The 26,055-nt window shown below is 40.1% G+C and overlaps 1 protein-coding gene and 1 long non-coding RNA gene across 3 annotated transcripts; both read left to right on the top strand.

Annotated features, from left to right (window-relative positions):
- Positions 1–7,666: 7,666 nt before the first annotated feature.
- Positions 7,667–23,944, top strand: LOC124409433 (neprilysin-2). 2 transcript variants are annotated; one of them, XM_046887036.1, is made up of 10 exons: positions 7,667–7,931; positions 18,311–18,462; positions 20,254–20,364; positions 20,454–20,699; positions 20,803–21,014; positions 21,097–21,273; positions 21,371–21,865; positions 21,947–22,238; positions 22,325–22,575; positions 23,495–23,944. In XM_046887036.1, exons 1-10 carry the CDS (start codon positions 7,900–7,902, stop codon positions 23,831–23,833), a joined length of 2,307 nt encoding a protein of 768 aa, XP_046742992.1. In that variant the 5' UTR covers positions 7,667–7,899; the 3' UTR covers positions 23,834–23,944. The 2 variants fall into 2 exon arrangements, with proteins under 2 accessions (XP_046742992.1, XP_046742991.1); XM_046887035.1 differs by having other exon boundaries at positions 20,221–20,364.
- Positions 23,945–24,396: 452 nt separating this feature from the next.
- On the top strand, positions 24,397–25,737 carry LOC124409436. Its single transcript, XR_006929515.1, has 2 exons — positions 24,397–24,808; positions 24,873–25,737. It is a non-coding gene; the product is annotated as an uncharacterized LOC124409436 (long non-coding RNA).
- The last annotated feature ends 318 nt before the right edge of the window (positions 25,738–26,055 follow it).

Genomic DNA, 26,055 nt, shown 5'->3' with positions numbered 1-26,055 from the left:
CGGTTTTTTCTCCTTGTACATTTATTGGCACACAATAATTACTAATCTTCGTACTTGTAATTACGAACCGTTCCACGCGATTCTTCGCGACAATTTGTCGCCTGAGGCGGCTAGATGGTCACATGGTTTCCTCTGCCATATTGCATACGTTTTGACACTTTCGTTGCCATCGGCGGTAGTTGATTCCGAATTGCAAATGGACAACGTAATTTTCTGCGCTACAGGAGGCAACAACTCGACTATTTTGTAGTTTTTTGACAGAAAGTAGCGCAGAAAATATGATCTGTGACTGGTACGCATTCCTATAGGAACTTCGTGACTCGCCTTCGGCTCGTGCGGCACTTTACGTTCGTCACGAGATCTTTATTTTATCCAAACTATTGCCACGAAAGTAGCTATTTCAGTCCTGCAATTCGATTCCATCGTTCGAGATCGGAATCCCATACCAGGAATAAGATAGCGATCGTTAGTTCGGATCAAGTTTTGGTCAAATTTCAAATATGTAAATACTTTCAGCGTATTTGGGCATCTCGGAATTTTTATAGATAAGATTCTTAGAAAGCATTGAATAATAAACTACGAAAGTAGAAAAACAAGTGAACTTAACTTTATTTGTACAGGGTGACATTGTGTTCAACGATCGAAATAACAAGCCTGTCAACAGTTGCTCTATTGCAGTTTCATCTAGGCAATTAAAAAATCGGACGGTTCCTACATCCACTTATTACTCACATTGTAATCACGTGTGTGTCCATTTCGGTCGAAGGTAGGTTATAATAAGACATAACAATTACGCGTAATATAAACACCAGCTTACACATATAGGCGTGGCAATGTAGGAGGGATCGAGTTACCCGGTGATAAGTGATAGCATTGCTTCGTACAATATAGGTATACAGAAGGTATCGGCTAATCTGTCATAATGTGTTTTTGTTTTCGCAATCGTGACAAATGAAACTCAAGTATCGAATAATAGGGAGCGACGCTAAACGATATCATGTGAAAGAAAAAACTAAATTATTCTAATGTAAAAAATTTCGTATAAATGAAATCACAGGGTATAACGTCACCACGTCAGTCCGTCGTGATCGACGGATGATATCCCTGATATTCGTCAGCAACAGAAATATACCTTACTTATATATATAGCCTCATCTGCCGTACGATCAGCGTGATCCTAATTCGCATTACTTAGCAAATTATTATTTATTATTATTATCATATAGTATATTCAATGCAGAAAACGGGTGAGTTTGCTCGGTCGGTAAAGGTAGGAGTACTAGATGACCTTAAAGCTATCTAATCATGACTCCACGTTAAAATCTAGTATATCATTCCCTCAAAGCAACTCGATCCTTCCCGCCATTTGTTTACGAAAAATTGGGCTTTAATTGCTTTCAAATTAGCCGTATTCAATCACAGTTCGTTATATTTTCATGGTCGTCGTCCCGCGGTCAACAAACTGTGGATATTACGTATAAAAAAAAACAAAAAAACAATCTGTTCAGCAGTCAGTGAGATGCCTGATTTTTTGCTGCGAATGCAATTGCTTTCGAAAAGACCGGGAATACGCATCGGGTCAGCGTACTCCGAAGGAAATAGTCTGTTTTACACGACGTTCGCTCGATCTTGACACCGTAACCTAAAAGCCATTTATTTGGCAAACCATGAGTTGCCGTTTTATCATAAGATGCCACGACGGTCACTTGCGGCACGGTCGTTACTAATTGTTTCTTACTTTCTGCTTCTCGATTCTCGTTCGCGTTGCAATATCTTTCAACACACCATCGCAACAACAAAAGCATTACCTGATAAATTGAAGTTTCGTAGATTCAAACTAAAATATTGCACGAAGAAAGACTTTGTCCGGCATCAGCTAGACTCAATTTGTTTTGTTCCGAAATACATATTGAAAATTTTGATTCTTTCAATTTGCTCCAATTTTCTCATATTTCTTTCCTCAGGTTGGTATAAGACGCGAACGCGCGAAGAACTTCGAAATTCATAAACGTTGCCCAATCGAAAAATTTTGAATCTCTGCTATCATTCATGCAATAACGTGAAAATAAAGAGCTTCGCGTAATTGGTCATTTTATTTTAAATACCCTCCCTTCATATGCTTGATATGTCTCTGCAGAGTCTGATTCAGTATAATGTATGCATACCGTTTTCCCTAACTGTAAAAGCGGCTAAATTCCGAAGGCCTTTCACATTCAGATTCTCGATCTATTTTTGTATTGCAATTAGCAGCTAACTAAGTCATGCAGTTATTTACGATTGAAATATCTCTCGCGATGCATGCAGCGATGGAATGTTTCAAGAGATTAGATATAACGTACGAATCTCAAACTAAACCTGAAGGTCATATAGTACTCCTACTTTTACAGACCGAGCAAACTCACCCTTTTTCTCTCTATATGTATAGGGCGTAAAGAAGAGGCCTGTACCAATGATCGAGGTAAAGTTTTTATTTTGCGATCTACCGAAGTTGAAGATTAATAGACTTAAATTTCAAAATGAAATCCTTAATTAATTCTGCGCGGACAATATTACCGCTGTATAATCCTTCATGTTCGTCTTCAGGTCTACGAAAGTGTCCGATGTTTTTAAAATCATTAAATTCTGTGACCGATTAAGATAAAAAACAAAGGCTCCGCAAATAAAGTGGGTTTTCGGGTCAAACATGAGTGACCGTAAATCGTCCCCGAAATCTATATGTTGATTAATTGTTGCTGCAGGCTTTCGAGTCGGCTTTCAAAAATCACACATGCTAAAATCGGACACATTATATATGCTTTTGAACTGAGAAAATGCCCGATGGTGCCGCAATGACGGTGTGCCGATTTACCGCAATCACTGACCTGACTTCACATACTCGTTCTCATATCGAATAAGATTCTCGGTATTTGGCCGGTAGTTGCCTGCGATGCAGCTTCATGAACCTTCTCCGATCATTTATGACATCGGCGATATCGCCTTGTCGGTAAATAACTAAAAATGAACAGAATGAAGCCACGAAATGGTTGATCGTCGATAAGCGGCTCGGCCTGGATCGAATGCCTAGAGACTAACGGGATAATCCGGATAATTTTTAACCGTGCATGTTGTAAACGCGAAGGCCACACCTTAAAGACGAGCCTGCAGAAATATCATGCACGGTGCCAAGGTACAACTTGTTATTCTGTAATATAATTCAATCCGCGTTTATACAACGGTCTGCTACCTCGCCAATTTCATGGGCAACAATGCTGCCAGTTTAGTAGAAGCTTAAGTTATGGACTCTCATTTGGCCTTCGTTTTGTCCGGAAATTTATACGAGTGGACTTATGTTAGAGAGTCGAGTATTGGACAGATTCAGCTGTTTTCTAATCTACAATCGATTTTTCCGGCAATTAGATAGTCACTCACGTTTCTTATCGGCATTTATTAGACAGAAAGCAAATATTGGATTCTGGCCTCAAGCATGTCGTATCCATCTACCCACTGTACAAGGTGCATATGTTGGTAAATTATGATAAAACTCCGCACACGGGGAAGCCAAAGGTTCACGATCCCTCGTTCTTGGATTTTACCGTTTCTTGCTCGAGGCCTGTTTAATGGACGAGGGACAAGTGATGCAAAAGGCATTTTACTGGATCTCCTCGAATTCCACCGCAGACCATCTGGTGTAGTAGATATTCCGTCCGTAACTCTCCATGTCATTGCAATTTTCATACAAGCTATTAAAAAAAAGGACAGACATTTTTCCTCGTCACTATACTTATACGTGCGAATTGTCATTGAATTTCTCCGCACACGTATAGACTTGTGTACAATTGCCTCGTGCACAGCGTCATTAGGTGTAATTAACATACTCAATTAAATTTCTGTCGACGGTATGAGGTCCTCGCGTGATCCACTACGTAAGATTCGTAACTAGAAGAAGAAGTGTTGTTGTTGTTGTCCGTTACAACGTTACATATGAAACACAGGCGATGATGGTGCTACGTTTGGAAATAATTGTAGGAACAATTCTCACCCAGTAGCAGCTGGTGTTGAAGGTTCAGAAACATTGGTAGTACAGGGTTGACGACGCAGCGGACTGGGTAATCAATAATTGAAAAAAATGATACCGATACACATTCTCCATGAGAACAATTTACTGGGACAATTAACTGCATCGATTAATTACGCGGTCACGCACGGTAGACTCCAGGGTACGTGGGTCATTTAAAGTGTGTCAGAGCAACAGCACTCGATTACTTTTTATGGGGTTTTGTCAAAGTACGCGTAATGGCGGTGGCACCTACCACGCCTGACGACGTAAAAAAAAGAAATTACACCACAAATGTTGGCAGTATAATGAGACGGTCTTTTAATCAGTGAATTGACAAGTGTTTACAAGTCGAGAGTCATCACTTCGAGCATCTTCTGTAGGTAGACACAAACCAAGGTTAGTAAATCTTTTAAAAGTAATTATTTCGATTTGATTCGATTCTTTAACTATTTTTATACTTTGCGTACCTAGAATGACCTTGTGTTCCAGGTCACTGAACTCATCTGAAAGTCAGTAATAATGTCGTAAAAAAAATATATGTTGTTCCATTTAAAAAAGTGGAGTTAACCTTTACGTAGCTTCAGCTTCTCCACCGAAAAAATAATATTATCGTCCATGAAACATTTTTGAGTATCATCAACGGTTTGAGTGCTATTGCTCTGTCACACTTTAAATTTCCCACCCTTTGTATATATATGTAATGGAAGACTTTGAAAGCAATTTCAAAGAATTAATCTCTTACAGTGTTAACGTGACCAATTTGGCTTCGAGATACATAAAGCGATGTTTCTCCAACTCAATTACGTGAGAATCCCGGCAAGCTTTGCAAGTTGAGGCAAATGCGGAAAGGACTTATCCAATGACTAGCTTGGCTCTTTAAGCGAAAAATACGAAGGTACCATGGAACAGGAATACAAATTTCTATCCCTCCGAGATGACGCATTGTGTAAACTTACGGAAATTGTTGTAATTTACAACGAGCTGCGAATACTATGAAGGAAAAAGCAGCCCATTGATGCCGGAAATTCTAACCGCGTATCTACCGTAGCTTCTGAAACACTTTCAACATTAATAGATGCGAGTTGGAAACATCCTGTACTTTTTCCATGAACCCCTACCTTTGGAAAATCTATGTTTGACTCATCAGAACTACAATAATGTTTTAATTTTTGCGTGTACCCATGTAACTTGACCAGATTTCCCAAGTATCCTTAAAGTACCGAAACGTTCACGAACTGCACAAAGCCGCCATTCACTTGGTTCTCTTGCAGAGAAATTGCATTAATCTTAGCTTGAGAAGAATAATTTTGTCAAATTTGGAATTCTCCAAACTCTTCAACCCCGTGTAAAAGTAACCAAAACACGAGAATCGAGGACTGTTTGAAGATGAAACTTCGGCTCGAGTTTTACGCTACAACCAATCGTAGCATAAAACTGATAAGACAGATAAAAACACGTGGTGCAGACTGGAAACAGAGTAAAAATTGATTTCATTAGCTAATTGGCTTAAAGTCGGACGCATCTTGGAGATTCCGTAAGAAGTTTCCTGCAAGTGAAAAATTCCGCGAATAGAAATGATGCTTCGTATGTTTAGCTACGCGCTATTCCCATAAGAATGAACTATATATAAGTTCCGAGGTACTTGCAGCCTGTGTGCGTTGGCTTAGACACAAGGCTCCGTAAACTGAAACCTCATATAAGTACATAATATGTGGGAGGCTGCAGAGACGCGGACCAACAAGATTACATGAACCGTAGGCATGAATTAAGGAAACGTTAGATTCTCGGGATTATTCGACTGGGTCGTTAGGTGTTTAACTTCTGCTCGAGCACGGAGTGAAGAGGTGAAGCGAATCACCGAGTTCCGTTGGTACGACGCACGATAATAATTACCTAATTGAACACATTGTCTGCAACATGCCCACGAGCCGTGAATCTAGGTAAAATGTCCTTGCCGTTTTCACTCAAATACCGCCAGAAGGACGGCACGACTTTGAAACGGTGTGTGCGATGCATCTGAATACCGGCTATCAGCGTAAAAAGATGTTCCATCATCCGGCTGCACGCGTGACCGGTAAGGCAAATTACTGATAAACCTTCGGTAAAGGTTGACATTCCGGTTGAATGGAAACTATTGGATGATTTTAGAAAAAATCTGATATCGTCTGAACAGTTGCCAATGGATTCAGAACCACCATTCGACGATATTGAGCTACCTAATTACTTTGGCCATTGATTATCAATGGTGCAAATAGTACTAAGATTTAGTAGTAACGTTCAGGTCGTCCATGATTGATCACTGGCGAATGGTGATCCTTGATTTTCAAACTGTAACTCGTAAGTCACCAACGCTGCATTCTATGGTTCGTTACTATCGGCCATCGTTACGTCACACTCCGTTATAATTCTACAATCTAAATAGTGTAATGATCTGGATATTTATAGGAAAATACGTAACCTTTTTTACACTTCCCCAACTATAGACACAAAATTTATCAACCTCGAAAAGGGGAGAATTAGCTGACGCCCCGAGATTCTTCACCGTCGGTGGCATTCACTCGCAAAGTGTCAATTGCAAGGTACAAGGTGATTGAAGAATATGCGAATCGCGCACGTGACTGACGAGAAACGTAAATCCGAAGCGCATGTTCGTCGGAGCGTTTGACGTTGGCGCGTGACGAAAATTATCACCTTTGTTGTTAATCTGCAGTGACCGAGCAGCATGCCCACGTCAGCACGAAGCATCTGACCCCACGACGCTAATTGACCGTTGAAAAAATTGTTAAAACTGGAAACCCTTGTATGGCCAATGATGTAAGCTTGATAGGGGCCGAGATCTTTGACCATCCGATCAATCCGATCTGTAGGTTTCGTTGAACTACACATATCGATCATGTCGCGTTGAAAGAGATCCGAATATGCAGGCAAAGTACTTTTTAACGTGCTTAATCTCGTAAAATGGAATCAGGAAAATCAGAAATATGTTTCTTGAAAGCGCGTGATGCGTTGTAAAGGATATTCTTCGGTCGCGCATCAACTTTATGAATAATCACGTTTGTGAACCACAAGCCTGTGATACACCAGCGTTGTTTCTTCTCAGCTTCCTAGACTTCTTGTCTCTTTGTTCGGCATTGTTAATGAATAATTCTGCGACAATCGTGGTTAGAAAATTTCAGGCTATGAATCACGTCCTGGAATCGGATAAATCGCATGATTACTGAAAAAAATGATGAAGTCCAGCAATTCGGTTGACCGCGGTGTCGCATTTTCTGTACTTTCTGAATAATCGCTATGTCTTACGTATGTAGTTTAGTCAAGCTTTTATTAGGCTGCAAGAAACAATCTCGTGTCTCAGATATCGAATAACTATATAAATAAGAGAGCTTCACGAAGGAATTTAAAGTGTCCAAAGTTCCTCCGGGGAGCATGGGTCGTTGATAAAATCGGACAGGTTTGGCCTACTTGATATGATTTCTGGTTTTCAAGTACAACACAGGTCGTGGAACAGAGCTAAGCTCTAAGCGTGAGGAGTGGGTGTTAAGGAGAGTAAGAGAACGCTAGGGGGGAGAGGGAGAGAGAGAGAGAGGGAGAGAGAGGGAGAGAGTTTATATAGAAGGAGAAGTGCGCGCGCTGGGCCAGTCCGGCAGTCAGAGTCCGATCCGATCCCAACAATCAGTGGATCCAAACCGCGCGAACCAAATAGCCGATAAGAGCCCGAGGACTTCCCGAAGGCTCGAGTGAAAATTTTTGGAAACGGATCGGCTATTTGTTCCGGGGACGATTCACAAGATTTCTTCGTGGTAACTATTTACCTGAAACTAATCGCTGGTGCAGCAAGTGTTATGTACTAGTGCCGCTACAAAATGACAACCAGTATGAAGCAGACAGTTATAAAGTGAGTTAATAATCTCGATTCTCTTATCTTTACTTACACCCCAAATGCATTCGCTGATATGGAGTACCGTATTTTTTTCGGACACCCGGAAGATTCGTTTTCACATACACACTGCGGTGAAGCATATTTTTACAGGTGTCAATTAGCTTCTTAAGTACTTATTGAAAATGCTACGCACATGGTCGGAGATGTCGCACGCTCACCAAACTCGCTTCTGCTTACCTGTTTCAATTTGCACCTTAGTTTACAAATTGCATTTCTGCCATGGTTACCTTGATTTCTTTACATTTAATAATGAAAATCAAGACTGCAGAAGGTGGTGAAACGCAATAATGTTTAATTGTGATAGTTTGAGGATCAACTGTTGGTTTCGTGACCGTGAAATTTTACACACGAAGAAGTAGTCATTTAGCTGAAAATGCGTTTTTGTCGAGCTTATTTACAGCAGCACGTGGGATATTTCGAGATCGTGGTATACTTTCATCCTTTTAAAGACGGAATATTATCGTTTCATGCCATACGACACTTATTTATTTTGTAAAACCATTGTTTTCATGCCTGTCACGTGACCAAAATTCGGAAACGATGCCTCGCATCACTCATTTCGAGTTGAACATTCACCGATTGATGATTTTTCTCGTTTTATCCCCTGAGTATAAAACATCATAGCACAACTGGCTCAGATTATACACTCCGTTACATAATTTGAGAAAAATGGTTGAACTGCTTTCTCTTTTCTCACTATCCATGTTTCATCCGAAAACCGAGAACAGTAAAGAAAAGTCGAATAAAAAACTAAATACTGGCTATAGAAAGTTTTGAGATATTAAAACCTGCTTACAATTCGCATCGTATCTGGTCTAAACTCTGGCGTCTCATGGCTGTAACTTTTTGCTTTTGTTCCGAGCCTTCTAGGTTGTTGTGTTTGATTTTTTTTTTCGTTTATTTTTTGTTCTTCTTTTTTTCACTTCCCAAAGGTTTTGCGTAGCAATTAATGCTGTTATTTGTTCGCGGGTATTACGTTCAGGTAATGATTAACTAAACGTGTACGTAGGTAATGGTCCAAGGTTTTCCATTCCTTGTCCGGTGTATAAGCTCGATAAATACCTAGATAAAGTACCGGTTTGAGCAGTATTACTCGATTAAAGCTCGTATATAGCTTAGCATGTGTTACAGCGACGGGCACGTTTGTCAGTATTTTATAATAGATCTCAAATTACGGATTTAACTTTTGTATTGCTTTGCTAAGGCAAGAGCTGGCCATATTTATACATTGAATACGAATTCCATCTCATATCTGGTTCTTGGACGGTCTGCTGTAGGGGAAAAACGATTAAGGAAGGATTTTCCCCGTCGATTTCTACGCATAATACAAATACGGTCGTTTGAATCGCCCGATGATGATAAATGAAAAATCTACTTCGCGATAAAAATACTACATATTCAAAGCTTTGCTTTATATTGTCGATGATACGACGGAAGACTTTTTGTTTTAAATTTGAAATTCCAAATCAGCGTTACCCAAATATACACACAATTGTCAAGCTACGCCACCCAACGGAAAACGAGTACACTAAATATCAAAACGTACGCACCATCTAACGGTAGGCGAGTTGAAGATGGCGTCGAAAGTTTTGCAATAACGTATGAATGAACGGAAACCAGTGCTAGAGGATGGAATGCGTAACATATAAGTGCGAAAAACGTATGAGCGAAATATTTTCAGCAAGAAAATTTAACGTGTAACCGAGAAAAACGTACAATTTTGAAATTTGTAACTGAGCTTTCATTGTAGTCCAAAATCGACGCTAAGGGGGCTTTGCAAAATTCAATTACGTGTATGCTATACAGAAAGAAAAATTATTATAATATCTGTACAGTATGTAATAATTTGGGTGGAACTTATATTTTCACTAATCCTCGGATCTTAAATATTTGAGAAAATTTCTGGAGTGCTTAATGAACAATTTTTGTGGTATCAAAGTTAAACCAGAGATAATTTCAAATACTTGTCACGAGGAAGAATTGTTTCTTTTTCTTGGTCCAATTAAGATTGAGCGTTGAAGCAATTTTCTATCACCCATGAAAAATTATTGATCAATTTCTATCCGTCGACCCAACGTCATGGTGAATTGATTGCATGACCCTCTGAATTTGATCCGGGTTAATTTGCACGCCGTTTTTGCGATTCATTTAAACAGAAGTTGGTCACATACCAGTGAATAATTGTGACCGAAGGGTTTCTGAAAGCAATCAGATTTCTCAACAATAGATATTTCCTCGGTTGAACAATTCGTCAAATAAACAGTCCAGACCTTGTATTGCCTGAGGTCAGGTGTGGCGAAACTGGCTAGGCTGTTCATGACGAGATAATGAGAGCCACTGGCCACTGTTCAATCTTCCGATTTGCTCGCGTTTTATGACGTCATCGAAGGCTATTTAAACGTTTCAAATCACCTGTATCTGTATTGCCTACCATCTTTCTTCGATACACTGTATCAAGATATCTATACTTCCGTTTGTTTTCTCTCCACCGTATGTGGAACATCAAATTGACGATCCCTATCCATCGAATCTTACGTCCGCAAGAAGGCATATAAATCGTGTTTACGTACCCATTTGAGTACCGTATAGTTAGAAATTTGCGTATGCATAAGGATATAGTGACTGAATTCCTGAGGAGAAACATTTGACCGCACGTGACCGATGGTGCTAAGCTGTTTATTGACTCGTATACATTATACCCGAAGCCCAAATAATATCGGTACATTAGCATCGTCATATTCTCAGCCTTGAGTCAGTTTTGTCATAATTCACAAAACCGTTCCGGCATTCATTGTCTCTTCTTGCGAGACTTCGCTCGACGCGGTTTCGTTTGCTGATTTTTAATGAAAGACGAATTCTCGTTTTTATTTTTACTGTTCGGAATCCGTCTCAGACGATGAAAGGAAGTTTACATAATTGATTAAATACGGAGATGTATTATTTGTTTAAATAATGTTTGACAAAAAGCAGAAGTTGAGGCGCTAAGGTAAACAGATTATTATCAAAAATTTCGTATCTCTGTTTGACGACTGGATATGAGAGTCAAAGTTTCCACCAACGATTACTGAATACTTTCAAGTAGCTACACAAACGATTCCTCGACTAATAATATTAAATCGTCATTCGTCAACAATTTAAAGACCATTTTCATAGAAATCGGATAGTCATGGAGCTCTGGTGAACGATTTATTTATAAAGTCTCGTAGAATAAATATTATTTCAACTGTACTGAGAGTGGAGACCAGTTTCAGATCACACTTTCTGAAATATCAGATTGTATTCGATCTTTCAATACCTACAACAACATTTCTCAAACACGTACGAGTCACACCTACGTCATTAAGCTGTCTTGCCTGGAATTAATTATAAATAATTTTCCCCCATATTTCGTTCATCGCAGTTTCTGAGTGCATCGCTTGACAGGTAAAGCCTCGTACAGGAGTAAGAAATAAACAAATCAATCAAATGCTTACTGCGCAAAACTTGACTCGTGTTGTTGCAGCAGGTATAATTATAAATATAAATAAAGTTCCGGCATTCGCTGATTTAAGGCCTAACGAACGTAAATGAGGTGTAACTTGAACAACGAATGTCACGATTTCGTGCTCACGTTTGTATCCTCGTATGAAATTCGCAGTTATAATCGTAGATTGTCCATTCTATTGACAAGTCCGAAACCCTGATGGTCAACGCTAAATATTGTCATTTCGATATAGTTGCAGGTATCGCTGTGTCAGTGTAATTTCTTCGATTCGTTATACAATGTGTACGTATTGATTGCATATTTATGCACTTCCAATGTGCATTACTATTTCGTTAATGCTCGTGCTGTATGCGAATATTTTGAATGGTTGCATGGACCATAAGACCAATTCTCACTAGCATCGCCTGAAGCTGGATGCAGCGTATAATCCAACAAGTGGGTATAAAATTCGACGTCGCATTTTGTGCAGAGTTGTTGAATTATAAGAAGAATCGATTGTTCTATACAGGCAAGCGCGACTGTGACGGAACAACGTTTATAATTCTAATTCGTAGGAATTTAATCCCACCATGGATGTATAAATTGGCTGATATTGAAATTAGTCTATCGATCTCCGTTACGACAGAACGGCTGAAAAACTGTTCTTTCTTGTGTAAATTTACTAACGCTGATCGCTGTGCAATATTCTCGTTATCGTGTATGCATACATTACGTGTCGTAAAATTTCTATAAAGATTTCAAATTGAAGTAAAAACCAACACTTATACGTGACGTTGAGATATTTACACCATTCGAAGCAACATCGACGACTGGAAATTTTCCTGCAAAACAAACTTTACCTCGAAACGTCATAAGGAGACAAAAAACTGCGTGGCTAATCACTACCGTATACGATGCAAGATATCAGATAAGGCTAGCGAAACAGTTTCGTTTTACAAACTGGCAAATCACCAAATGTTCCTCCATTTCATTCTCAGGATGTGTTGTTTCCAGGAGATAAAATTTCTCGCTGCGATAATCGTCGATACATTTTTTTCGAGAATCAATTTACCTTGTCGATATTTCCTTGTCGCGTCTAATGAGGTTCGAGGAAGCAGGTGACACAGTTACGTGTGTCCACATCAACGTGCGAATACATCTGCGTTACGAGCAGTTTTCTAAAATGCTCTTTTGCCGACAGTCTCCATCTCTGGACAAACTTTCACCGCGTTTCAGTCTTCCGTAGTAATCACGCGGTTGTACGGGTGTTTCTTTTTTTTCTTTCTTTCTTTCTTTTTGCTCAATCTTCATTTTTTGCATCAATCAACGGGTTTCCATTTCCGACAAATACCCGGCGTTAAAGGAACGAATGGACTGACTTGAGAGGTTCGATTTGAAAGCAAGCTGTGCTACGGAAATAAAGTAAATCAACTGCGTGGTAACATGTGTAAATAAAAATTAGATTAAGCGGATGATTGACGTCTTGGCTGAATTCAAACATGTGATCGAAATTTATTTTCCGATATGACGAGACATGGCTTCACACATAACATTAGTCTCAGAAATATGCCGCAACACTTAGGAGCAGGCTTGTACCGGATAGAAATAGTCGAAATAGATCGCGACCACAATAACACAGACCACCAGGCGTGATTTATGTTGAAGAAGAGGATACGCCCCGAGGCAACTGGATGAAATTAACAGATCGATTTCTCAATAATACGCACATCTCGTACTAAATTTTCTTTGATCCGGGTTGCGTCACGTCGCTATCGACCACTTCACCTTCATTTGGTTTAGAAACGGTTTTATCCTTGATTCAATTGAACATTGTGAATTATCGTTGCAGGGGAAAGATTTATTCAACGTTCAAGTTTAGAAGTGGAATCAAAATCTGAATAATATATGTATGTAAACAATGAGGTTGCAATTGTTGCATTGAGGTAATTAAAATAAAAAACGTTGCTTTTCGAGCTTTTCAAATCGACTAACCGAAGAAGGACATTCGGAAATTCTGTCTATGTGCGTAGTAATATCTAAGCTTGAAATATAGATATCCATGTATTCACATAATTTATTTGCGACGTTGTTAACAACTTGTTTTTCTAAATTCCAAAAAATAGTTCAATCATTGTATAACTTCCGGTTATGTTTCAGTACAAACTATAGCGCCAAAATACAGTTTGCGAGGCTAAAAATTCTCGACAATTTATTAGTCACGCGTGTATTTCTGTTTCCAACTTCTAAAGTACTGCTCGGGCCACTTTGAAATTTTTACATTATTTTTCGGGTTGAAAAAAGCGTGCTGCGTAGAAATTTTAGCGAATCGATCGAGGCACTTATCTTTTAAAAATAATTCACGCCGGTATTCGGCAAAAGCCGAACTTTAACGTTAAAGGAATTTCCGTAGAAAATAGCGAAACTTTTGTCATAGATTTCAAGCTATACGTGGATCTGAAAAATCGTTGGATCACTGGAATCCGATTTTTCTGTAGAGTCAAAAAACTACATTTCTTCTTTCGATTCGACGCGGAAAGCCCGATGTGCAAAAGGAGCAAAAAGTATATCACGCAACCGATAGCGTCTTCCGAAGACCTGAATCCCTTGGAAAATTTATGCGAGATGGAAAAAATGCTGATGGTTCAAAGGTATTATTCTGAATTGGAAAACAGTTAGTCAATCGAGGGTTATACCTCTCGGAAATTTTCTTCGGAACTTTAGAATTTCCACGGAGGGGCTCGATGCCGCGGATTAGATTGAGAAGTGAATTCCGGAGTAGCTTCGCTGATCAGTTAGAAATCTTTTTAGAAATTTCGTTCTCACGCCCCTGACTATCAACGTGGTCCAATTTATTTTATTTGACTTTTCCGTCATTATCTATTATTATCCGCTCTCTGTGTGTTGCCAGGCATTAATATTCCCCGCATAAATTGGAGAAAAAAGCAAACTTGGCGCGGTCGTTGATCGGAGTTTATCACTCCGGGATCTTGGCTGGATCGCACATGTATTTGTGCAGTGCTTGTATTAACTTCACATAGTAGGTACGTGGGGCGAACCGCACATACGAGGGTGTCCTCGATGGGATTGGGTCGTTTGGGTATTGGGGCGAGAAATTTGTTCGATCGCTGGCCAATTTGAATATCCTACATAACTCGTCGGCGAGGGTAAATACCGCAAAATTGAGAGCTCCCCTCGTTCTCGTCTTCATCTTCCCGCAAACATGATAAATTTCCACCAGCCATATATCGTCGGTGCAAATGACATCTACTCGTGTGCAATATTACTTCCTGACGTAATTTGAAAAATATCAATTATATCCCCGCTGAGAGCTTGCCACTTTTGTTGATCAGCATAGACTTCAGCATGTACAGGATAGGAAGAACATTGAAGAGAAGGAAAACGTGTTTCTGGTTTTCGAAGTATTTTCAATTCTCTCTGTCTCGTTCCATAGTTTCTTATTCTCACATACTTATTTGGTAACGGAATTTGAAGGAAAAAAGTCAAACTTACTTACGAAACAATAGAGTTTTGGATCAGAATTCAAAAAGTTGAAGTTACGATAGAGCAAAGTTTCGAAAAGTAAAATTCAGGTAGAGAAAAATTTTCAAAATTAAAATATACTCACACAGCGTAGTTTACTCAACGAGTGAGTGTAAAAAATGAAAAAAACCGAAAATTAGAATGACCAGAATTCAGAACGTAAAAATATCTAAAATCCAAAACAAAGGAAGATCAAGGTGGTTAAATTTCACCAAACCATAAATTCACAGAACTGAAAATCGTCGATCGTTCGGAATTTCGATGTTTCAGATTTTTTCATTCTCTCGTTTTCGTACTTTCGAAACTTTGACTTGAAGTTACGTCCTTTCGGCATTTTGTACTTTTGGAACTCTGATGTTTCGTCAAAGTATAATTTCTTTATTTTCAGTTTGGCTACCAAAAAATTCAGAATTGGCGCTTTCGAAACTTTTCAAATTCGAAATTCAACTCCACCCCTCTCACCAAAAGCGAGAATTCACTCAAATCGCACTTGAAATCGCCAACATCGAGAACTTCGTAAATTTTTAAACAAAACTAGATAGCACTTATCGCGCAAAAGTTTTTTTCGACTCTTGTATAGCGCTCCAATTTTCTGTCCGCTTAAAGTGCTGAATTTACAATTCGCGTCAACTATTCAGCACCCAACAGTGCCTGTGCATTCAATGAGTCATTCGTTAGTTCTGCCCGTTATCGGACGTATTCCTATTACCTATATAATAGTTACCAAATCGGCGTTAGGCTGTTGCACCGTCGTCGAAAGCGAAACCTTGCTCGGTGAACTGGCAAAACGTGAGTTTTTGTCGATTTTCTATTTCGCCCGATCAGACGCGTGCAGACAGTCGCTCGCCCACACGTGCTTTGAGAACATTAAATTCTACCGTTTGTCACGCGGGCCCCAAATTGCTGCCATTCCGAAAGTTTTCAATAATTCTTGTCACCCGTTGGCCTGGGTGTATGAATTTTTTGTTCTCTGGCACGTGTCCAATTTTCATAGAATGATTTCCTTCCCCATTCGACGAGTTCTACATGTCGTTACGCGGGCATTTTTTCCGCATTTTATCAACGCAAGACAAGTTCTAAATCATTTGTTTATTTATTTGCTTTCTAGAACAGATACCGCGGCTCGAGAGAGCCTAGATTTTCTTTAAATATCATTTGCGTCTCAAGTTGGGAAGATTGGCATTTGAAGTGATCGCATTGCGCAACATGTGTTTCAAGTTGCTCTTGGAAAAATTATACCAGAGATCGAGTGGTGTTGAACCTTGATAGTGTGCGCATCAATACATGAATTTGCTTGATAAAAGATATACTTTCCACGTTTGGCAGTTGTAAACAAAAACAAAAGATCCTCTTTCACCATTTATCGCAGCAGCCATGTTTCTGTCAGGCAATGTTGCATGCTGGAAATTGAAAATCGGAAGGAAGTTCCTGTTCTTTCGATTACCTTTATCCGTCAAGTCTGAAAACAGAAGTAGAATTAGCCAAATTAGCAATAATGCATTTAGAGGAATGTATTCTCATGACTATAGCCATAATTGAAGAAAGTCAAAAGCTTGTAGCAAGTTAAACTTGACCGCAAGTAAATTTAACGTCGGTGGTTCGGATGGCGAAGGAAATGAGAGCGTAAAAAATAATAAGAGAAAGATTATTATTGAGTACGAGGGTGCAGCAGACGCAGAGTCCCATTGCTGGTAATGACAACAGCGTTGTGCCGCTACCCACCATGGATATCTATGGTTGTACACAGAGAGCGAGTCTATTGACCTCAAGCCAAGCTCATGGATCTCGTATTAGAAAGTTAACCGACCACTCGGCCTTTGAATTGTTACGAACCTGCACCGCCGTAGAACTCCAGCGTAGACGCGGTCTGAAAACGTCTCCTTCTTTAACGGTAAGTCGAAGATAAGGACCACGAGTTCGACGACAAAGGATTCCACGAATATTGTCAACGTAGACTTTCTTTATTTCGCAATATTACAGACGATCCTCCGATGGACATGATCGACACTAGTAGGTACATATGCAAAGTCCGCCATGTCTGTCTCACAATCGCCTAGCCTAGGGCAAAACTAGCCACGCGAGAGTTGAGCCACACTTCCTTTCGATGACTGAAAGTAACGATTACATTATCTTTCCATGTGTATTGTAGTGATCGCAGATTGCCGAATGGTCAGATACTTGCTTGTTGAATGGTTACAATAACGGCAAAGACCGCTTGGCAGAAGACAGCCTCTTGGAGGTTGCAAAACGGTTCAATGGTACCTCAAACTTGGAGCGCAAAATCTATATATACTCTTAATTCCATGACAATCACTTTTACAAACTCGAGTATGATGCAAGAGGGCAAGAGTGGCGCCTGATAGGTGTGATAGCTCGGTCACAACTCAGAGACCTACCTAGACGCAAAGATGCATATGTTGCAATAGAATCGAGTAGTTGTGGATCGCTGCACCTTGCTATACATGCCGTGCATAATCGTTGTCAGCCGTGACGTTAAGCTTTGCATAATCGGAGCACAATTTAAAGGTTTCGCAAGTGCAGGCAACGTGCCGCTGGCATTCAACGTTCGACCTGCCGACAGGCACCGCAAAGACAAACTTTCCCTTCATATTGTTCGTACATTCGTAGGTAGTAAAAAGTTATGACAGTGAATTGATCAGAGGTTATAAAAATGAGATGGAAACTTTCGTTCGTTTCCCAACTTTGATCCTGCAAGTGGTTCATACCTTGCAGAGGATGTACAATCGTGTCCCATTTCACGGCTTTTATCTTTTCTCACCTATTCACTTCTCACCTTCTCATTCCACCTTTCCAAGATTCGCAAGTGAAGTTGTCTTATGGTCGTACTTTTTCATCTTATACCAGACGCGTTAACTACAACCTAAGAGTGCCCATCCAGTGTTAGCGCAGTACCAAGCGTATTGCGCGGTATCTTCATCGATTCCTCTGACAAGCTGTTATGTCTTTTTATGGGTCCATTTGCATCCCGCCGGCCTGCATCTCCTTGCCTCGCCCCTTCAGGGTGACAACGTTCCCTACTCCTTTACGGCATTCCCTTCAATGGCGACTCTCGATGGAACGACGCCTGTTATATACCACCTGCCTGTGCATATTATGCCTGCGTCGTTACAATGCGATTTGATATACCTACACTGGAAACGCTGTATTATTCTTTTACATGCTCAAGGACAGCGCGAAGAAAATCAATGTTTTACTTGCAGCCAAGCGACATAAGTATACGCTGAAGAAATTATTTTACTCAGATCCTTGAGGTGAACACTGCGACAATGTGCGATCATAACCTAACGGCAGTTTTTTCATCCATTTTCAGAAATCCAACATGGTGGAAACGGCGGTCGGCAATGGAACGAGGCCTGACCATCGTGGCCGTGACCGGAGTCCTCCTCTGCGTGGCTCTGGCCGTGGGTCTGGCGGTAGTTGCCACTTCTACAGGTCCCTGCGACATCTCGGCTTCAAATTCTGGTGAGTCGCGAGTCTGACTGTCTCTTGATCTTTATATTCAGTTCAGTGTGTCAAAAACTCAGCACTGCTTGCGTAATCGCACGAAAATGGATAAACTAATCGCTTTTATCGCCTTGGCAGTAATTAAGTCGTGCCTAGAATTTTCAAGCGACTCTACCTGCATTCACTCGCTAGTTCTGCACTCGTTGCAAGCAATCGAATTTTTATCCAGGCTGCAGTTGTTCAGTAATTTGCAGAATCTCTTGCCAAGTTTGCGCGTTCAGAAACGATCCTCTTGTGCTTGGATTGGAAACTAGCCAGGGGCTGAACTCTTGTTGATACGGTAAAGCGACCGCCATACTTGAATTTAAAACGGGCATATGGAGTTGCTTTGACTTGAAACGTCGAGGCACGATCAACTTGTGCGTCAGGAATTAATGGCCTGATACTGCGTGTGCGAACACATCCGCTCGTTTCTACCAGCAAGTTCAGAATGATGATTGTATAAGGATCGTCGTATTGGCCAACCCAAATGCTGTGAATCCTCCTCTCAGAGTTCCATCAAGTCTTCCGTTCCGGCGAAGCGTGTGGAGAAAAATTACTCCTTCCACCAAATTAATACCCAATACTTATCTATCATCGTCACGTAATAAACAGCCTGAGAAAGCGCGTGTTGTAATTGACCATTATATGGATACCACGTAGCGAATATCTGCTAACTTGTTTCCTTGCGTAACTCCAAGTATCATACGCGACAGATCCGAACAGTGCTCATGTGGACACGTGAATTTCGAAGTCCTTTGTACGCAGAGAAGGGATTTGCTGTTTTTACTAAATAATATGATGCCATGTTATTTGTTGAGCAAAAACTGATCAGAATTTACTTGCCATGTTCAGTAAAGTTGGTCAATCTCTTTTTCATTTCTTCTTATTTCGGTTCAATGCCAAAATTTAGTACGTAGTTTGTCTTCTCTTAAATTTTTATCGCGGTAAATCAGGATTTTCAATTTTCTGTGTCATTCTTATAGCCTTGGATAACTGTGGGATTTTGTAATCGTACCTGTTGCATAACCAAACGCTGCGGTTCCCTGATTACAGTCGAATTCTGAAATGACATTGAAACCGGAAAAGCGTTTGAATGAACTGCAGTGAACACCGGGCACTCCTGTGTTCCTATGTTCCATCTGTAATGATCAAACTCAACGTGGTGTCCGTCATTTTAAGCAGAGGAAATGATATCCGGGTTTCATCAGACGCGATCGCGTGATCAGGAAGACGCCATAAAATCCTTGTTTTATGAGAATAGTTGACGCAATTTAATACATCCCGTTAATTATCACTTGCTGAAAGATTTGCGACGATATCCAATATGATGCTGGCCTGCGCAATAAAAACGTTTTAACTAGGCTGCAGCGATTCAGGTCCAACCAGAAACTGGTTTTGGAATCTTTATCATTATTTATCATTATTTATCATACCGATTTGCTTATTCATATATGCATATAGATGATCGAATCATGGCTAATCTGAACTAAGCGTAACAAGTAATAATAATAAAGTAATTTCATTGAGAATTTAATTAGCACACAGTCTACGTGTCTAAAGAGGAGCAAGCAGTATAGAGAGTTCTACTTAGGTCGGTTCGTTTCTACACTCTTTCACCTCATACGACTGTAAATAGAGACGATCTCTAACGCACGCTTTGCATTTTTTTTCACGCTTTTTCTGCACCCGACATCTGCACCTACGCCTGCACCTTATGACTTGAAACAAAAATAGTGGCCGCTAACAGAGAGATGCTACCATCCACAGCATCAGCAGCCCTGGAATATAACCCATCGTCTAGAGAGCCATCGATATTCACCAAAGGAGATGATGAGAACGAAATTATGATATGTTTCTCACCGGAATGCGTTCACACTGGTGAGTTATTTCGTCCAGCTGTTAGCTTTTTAATTAGCATATGCAAAATCGAGGGTTATTTGATTCACGATTCAAATGGTATTCTTCAGCTTCCAAAGTATTGGAGAACATGAACCCAGAGGTCGAGCCCTGTGATAATTTCTATGAGTTTGCTTGTGGAGGATTCGAAGCCTCGACTATAATCCCTGATGACAAAACTAGCGTCAATACATTCTCCGTAATCAGCGATAAACTTCAGGAACAGTTGAGGGCGAGTATAGAAGAACCAATTCGTGATGACGAGCCAAAGCCCTTCAGGCTTGTGAAGAATTTGTACAAGGCTTGCATGAACAAAAGTAAGCACGGTCTAAGTTATATATCAGGTCTTCATTTCGGTAAAAGTAGGAATGAGGACCGAGAAAATTGTTCCAATTTTACTCATCAAGCAATCCGTTTTAGCTGCCATCGAAAAGGTGGGCCTGAAACCACTTCACAGAATTCTGAAACAACTCGGGGGCTGGCCCGTAATCGAGAAAGACAATTGGAACGAGAACGACTTCAATTGGGTGGATAGTGTTTACAGGTTTCGAAAAATCGGCTACTCGGTGGATTACTTTCTCGACTTCAGTATCGGCGTCGATTTAAAGAACAGCACTAAACGTATAATTGACGTGAGTAAAGCTTGACGAATAACTCTTATATCTCAAATGGGACTGTTACATCGGTAAACTAGAATTCCTTTACCATCCACAGTTTGATCAAGCCTCGCTGGGTCTATCTCGTGAATATTTATCCAAAGGTCCAGAAGACAAAATAGTCAAGGCTTACTTCGAGTACATGGTTGACATAGCGGTGATCCTAGGAGCCGATGAAGACAGAGCAAGACGGGAACTGTCCGATTCCCTAGAATTCGAAATCAAGTTGGCAAATGTGAGTATAATAAATCTATATTGAACTGAAACAGAACGCCTTTCGGCGTGAAGTATGATAAAAGCAAAAATCACATAATATCTATTGTGACTTTCAGATTTCGCTGCCTAACGAGAAACGTCGAAACGCTACTCTCCTCTACAACCCCATGACAGTAGCAGAACTGAAAAAGAATTACCCCAGCGTAGATTGGAAGGTTTACATCAACACCTTGATGGCGGGCAGAGTACACGTCGATGACGACGAGATCGTAATCGTAAACGTGCCCAGCTACATCAGCGACCTCGAAACGCTCATGACGGTTACCCCGAAAAGAGTTCAGGCAAATTATGTAATTTGGAGAGCCACGGGAGCTTCCGTCAGTTACCTGAATGAACTCATCAGGAATAGACAGTTAGACTACTCCACGGCACTGAGTGGTAAGACGGAAAGAGAAGCAAGGTGGAAGGAGTGTGTAGACATCGTTTCGAGCAGCTTGGCCGGCAGTACTGGTGCTCTTTACGTGAGGAAGTACTTTAAGGAAGACGCAAAGAAGAATGCGGTTGAAATGGTCGCTGATATTAGGCACGAGTTCACAAAGATCCTTGAAAAGGTTGGTTCACATCTGACCACAGTCCCTGATCGAATCTGCTGCAGAATCTTATAATAAGCCATCTTTTCCTCGCTGTTTCAGGTCGACTGGATGGATGAGAAAACGAGAAAGGCTGCCCTGGAAAAAGCTGCGTCAATGGCAACTCACATCGCTTACCCGGACGAGCTTCTCGACGATAAGAAACTCGAGGAATTCTATGACGGTCTGGAGCTCAGCCCCAATGATTACATGGGCAGCATCCTTAATCTGACTCTTTTTGGAACCGAATATTCCTTCGAAAGGCTAAGAAAACCAGTAAACAAAAGTGACTGGGTCAGCCATGGCCGTCCAGCGATTGTCAACGCATTCTATTCTTCGATTGAAAATAGTATTCGTGAGTATCATAAACAAAGACTACAATTACCATGGTCATTCGCACTCATAAACATTGAGACACATGGTTCTGGTTCTTCCCCACAGAATTTCCGGCTGGTATCCTGCAGGGAGCTTTCTTCAATAACGATCGCCCCCGGTACATGAACTACGGTGCAATTGGTTTCGTTATTGGCCACGAGATAACCCATGGGTTTGATGACCAGGGTAGGCAGTTCGATAAGGAGGGAAATCTGGTGGACTGGTGGGAGTCGGAAACGAAGGAAAGGTACTTGGAAAAAGCAGAATGCATCATCTATCAGTACGGGAATTACACGGTGGAATCTGTTGGACTGAACGTAAGTATTGCCGGTACTCCTTCAGCCCCGCGAAATTTAATTCTATTTAAGAAACGATTCTTAAGGTGCTTATAAAGAATCGTCGTACACCTCGAAAACGAGGGGAAGCAAAACTCCTATACCGCTCAAGCGATCAGAGTGAAACTTGGGCAATTATTGCCTTATTTTTAAAGTGGAGTGTTTGAAGTGGAGCGTCTTTTTACTTTTTCAAAATTTGGAAAAAAAATTTACAGATTGGTTACCACCCACAGAAATTGGCCAAATTTTCAGTTGCACTGAATGGATCGAACTATCCGGTATGATACCACTCGGCGGTGATAAAACACACATTTTGAGCCCAGTCCCGTGAGATTTGATGGTAAAATGACGAAATGGCAGCTGATCTGGTTTTCGATTACGAAGTACACCGAAATCTCATTTTGGCGACATTTGTTACCGACCTTTCATGCCTACCGGTAATTTTTTACCGACATTACACGCATACATTACCGGCATGCGCATAATGTCGGTAAGAAATGTCGCCAAAATGAGATTTCGGTGTACTTCGTAATCGAAAACCAGATCAGCTGCCATTTCGTCATTTCACCATCAAATCTCATGGAACTGGGCTCAAAATGTGTGTTTCATCACCGCCGAGTGGCATCATACCGGATAGGTCGATCTATTCAATGCAACTGTGAAAATTTGGCCAATTTCTATGAGTGATAACCAATCTATAAAATTTTTTTCATAATTTTGAAAAAGTAAAAAGACGTTCCACTTTTTGCCAAAATAAGACATTAATTGCCCAAGTTTCACTCTGATCGCTTGAGCGGTATAGGAGTTTTGCATCCCCGCATTTTCGAGGTGTACAACGAGTCTTTATAAGCACCTTAATTTGCCTTTGCACAAATTCCTTAAATCACCGCGTTCCCCGCAGTTGAACGGGATCAACACCCAAGGTGAGAACATTGCCGACAACGGCGGAATCAAGGAAGCGTACCTGGCCTACAAGGATTGGGTAAAGAGAAACGGCCCCGAGCCCAAGCTGCCAGGTCTTAAGTACACGCCTGAGCAAATGTTCTGGGTTAGCGCTGCCAACACTTGGTGCAGCAAGTACCGACCGGAAGCAATAAAGCTCCGCATCACGACTGGCTTCCATAGTCCGGGAGAGTTTAGGGTTCTTGGACCGTTATCGAACATGAAGGAATTCGCCGCGGATTTCAACTGCCCGATAGGTTCGGCTATGAATCCGGAACGGAAATGTTCAGTTTGGTAGACTTTGACAGTCTAATTCGTTTGCAAGTCACGACGTGTTGTGCGTTGGTTATAGAAAATTACAACTTTCGTCAATTTTCCGATCAACAAGCTTGGGTTTTCCGTCGAAGATTCAAATTTTTGTGCTTGAAGCACTAAAATTGGTTCATTCTTATTTTATACTTTTCATAATTAACTATACAAGACCAAGCCTAGTGATCGGGAGTAGTTATTTATTGTAAAAATGAATATCGACGATTTATTAAACAAAAATAGGATCTAGTTCCAAACAAACTACACTTCGGTGTTGAAATGAACTTATTTGATATGTAAAGAGCGACGGAGCTGTTTAAGGGGTTCAAATTTTTTGCACAAATATCGACACTGTCGCGGAATGGAATGTTGACGGAAGTTTGCACTGTTATCCGTCCTTGTTTGACAATTGACGCACAGTTCGCCGCTTATAATTAGACTCTTGCTGTAAAAATTGTTTTAGACAATCACCGAGTAACCGAGCCCGGTACCTTAAAAAACCGAATGTCAAGTACGTGTAAGGTCGATAAACTCGAAAAGTTTTTGCTTATAAAGTATACAAATTTTATACCAGACTCAAACACTTTGGAATTATTGATAAAATGAATCACTGAATAATCATTTTCATGCTGTAAAATTCTTTAAATCACAATCATTCAAGTCACGGTGTTTCAAGCATGTTCGTATTTAACTTCTGACTATCCCTCGTGAAAAAATAACAAACGAAACGCAATGAGCTCTCCAGTCTTACTTGACAGCATCGCTTTTACCTGTGTATAAACGCAGGTTAGAAAAAATAGCCTAAGAACAATTGTTTTAGAAAAGAAAAAAAAAAAAAAACTACGCAACAACAGATACGAGATGAAAAGCAAAGTTTCTCGGGATAAACATACCAATATACATGTAGAACTGTTTGAATAATTATATATTATAACAAAGCGCCAGGGCTTATTGCCTGATATTCGTAAAGTACAACATGGAAGCATCCGTTTATCTATCCACTAATCATACGAGTTTCAACCAATTAGATTTTCATGACATTAGCAATTCGTGTAAAAGTTTTTTCTTTTTTCCTATAATGAGCGTTGTATTATTACAACCCCTAAAGCAAATAATTGTCGCACATAATTGTTTAGCAACAATTCAAAGTGCTGGATCATGCGAGAAGGATATTCAAGATTAAATGTGCTATTTTAATAAATCATCTAAAGATTCAAACAATTTCCTTTGGTATGTAAGCAGCAGTCTTTGTGATGCTGCAATGATCATGCTGCAGGACATTGCAGGGTGTGATAAGAATCCTGTGGCGACGTGTATGTCCTGCAAATTCTCGAAATATTAATCGACAATCATTTCTATAGTTTCGCTGGTGACATACACGTCAAGTAACGTCGGGATCGAGCACCAAAGGCTCGATACAAGGTTATTTGACAACCAAAAAAAAAAAAAAAAAAATTAGAGGTAAACAATATTTTATGGATGTTCCCACTCTCACTGTAGTCACTGAAAGACTCGATTAAAATATAATACATTTGAATAGTTTATGACTACCGCAGTAATGTTGTCGTTTTTACAAAGTACTTAGTCGACGTAGTATTAATTAGTGTTGTTGTGACTGTAACGTATGACCAACGTAATCTACTGTTATTAACTGCTTTGCGATCCATACATATAATTTCATCAAACTGATTAAAAAATGTGAGATGCAAATCCAGTTAGGTTGATACATTGTTAACAAACCCTTCATGCACCATGGTTTAACATATTTATGACAACTGCTTGTTATTCTACGGTTAAGTTAGTGAAATATTGTACGTATACATAAATATATATTTAATATAATGTGTTTGTTGAATGTCAAATTTTAATATTAAAATTCAAAGATCAAATTTCGACTTTTGTAAGTGTATACTTTCATTGATAGGAATTGATTTGACAACTCTCAAGAACTACTACAAACTGCTTTCAGGTCTTAATCGTTACATTGCCAATGCATGGTGCTTTAGCAACCGAAAAATCGCGATAATTTTTTAACATAATGTTTATCTTGGCGTTGGTAAACGTTCTGTTATTGGTTTAATTTACTCCCGTTCCGCTGATTATTCAAAAACGAATGTTTTTCATCTGGACGATGGCCCAGAAATGTTATTGTGATAACCAATGCCAACCAATTGCTATTGACACCTGCGCAATACTGATTGATTATTTTGT

This window comes from Diprion similis, chromosome 8 (assembly GCF_021155765.1).
Source record: "Diprion similis isolate iyDipSimi1 chromosome 8, iyDipSimi1.1, whole genome shotgun sequence".
In the NCBI taxonomy this organism is placed as follows: Eukaryota; Metazoa; Arthropoda; class Insecta; order Hymenoptera; family Diprionidae; genus Diprion; species Diprion similis.
This window is presented reverse-complemented; position numbering and strand designations above follow the sequence as displayed.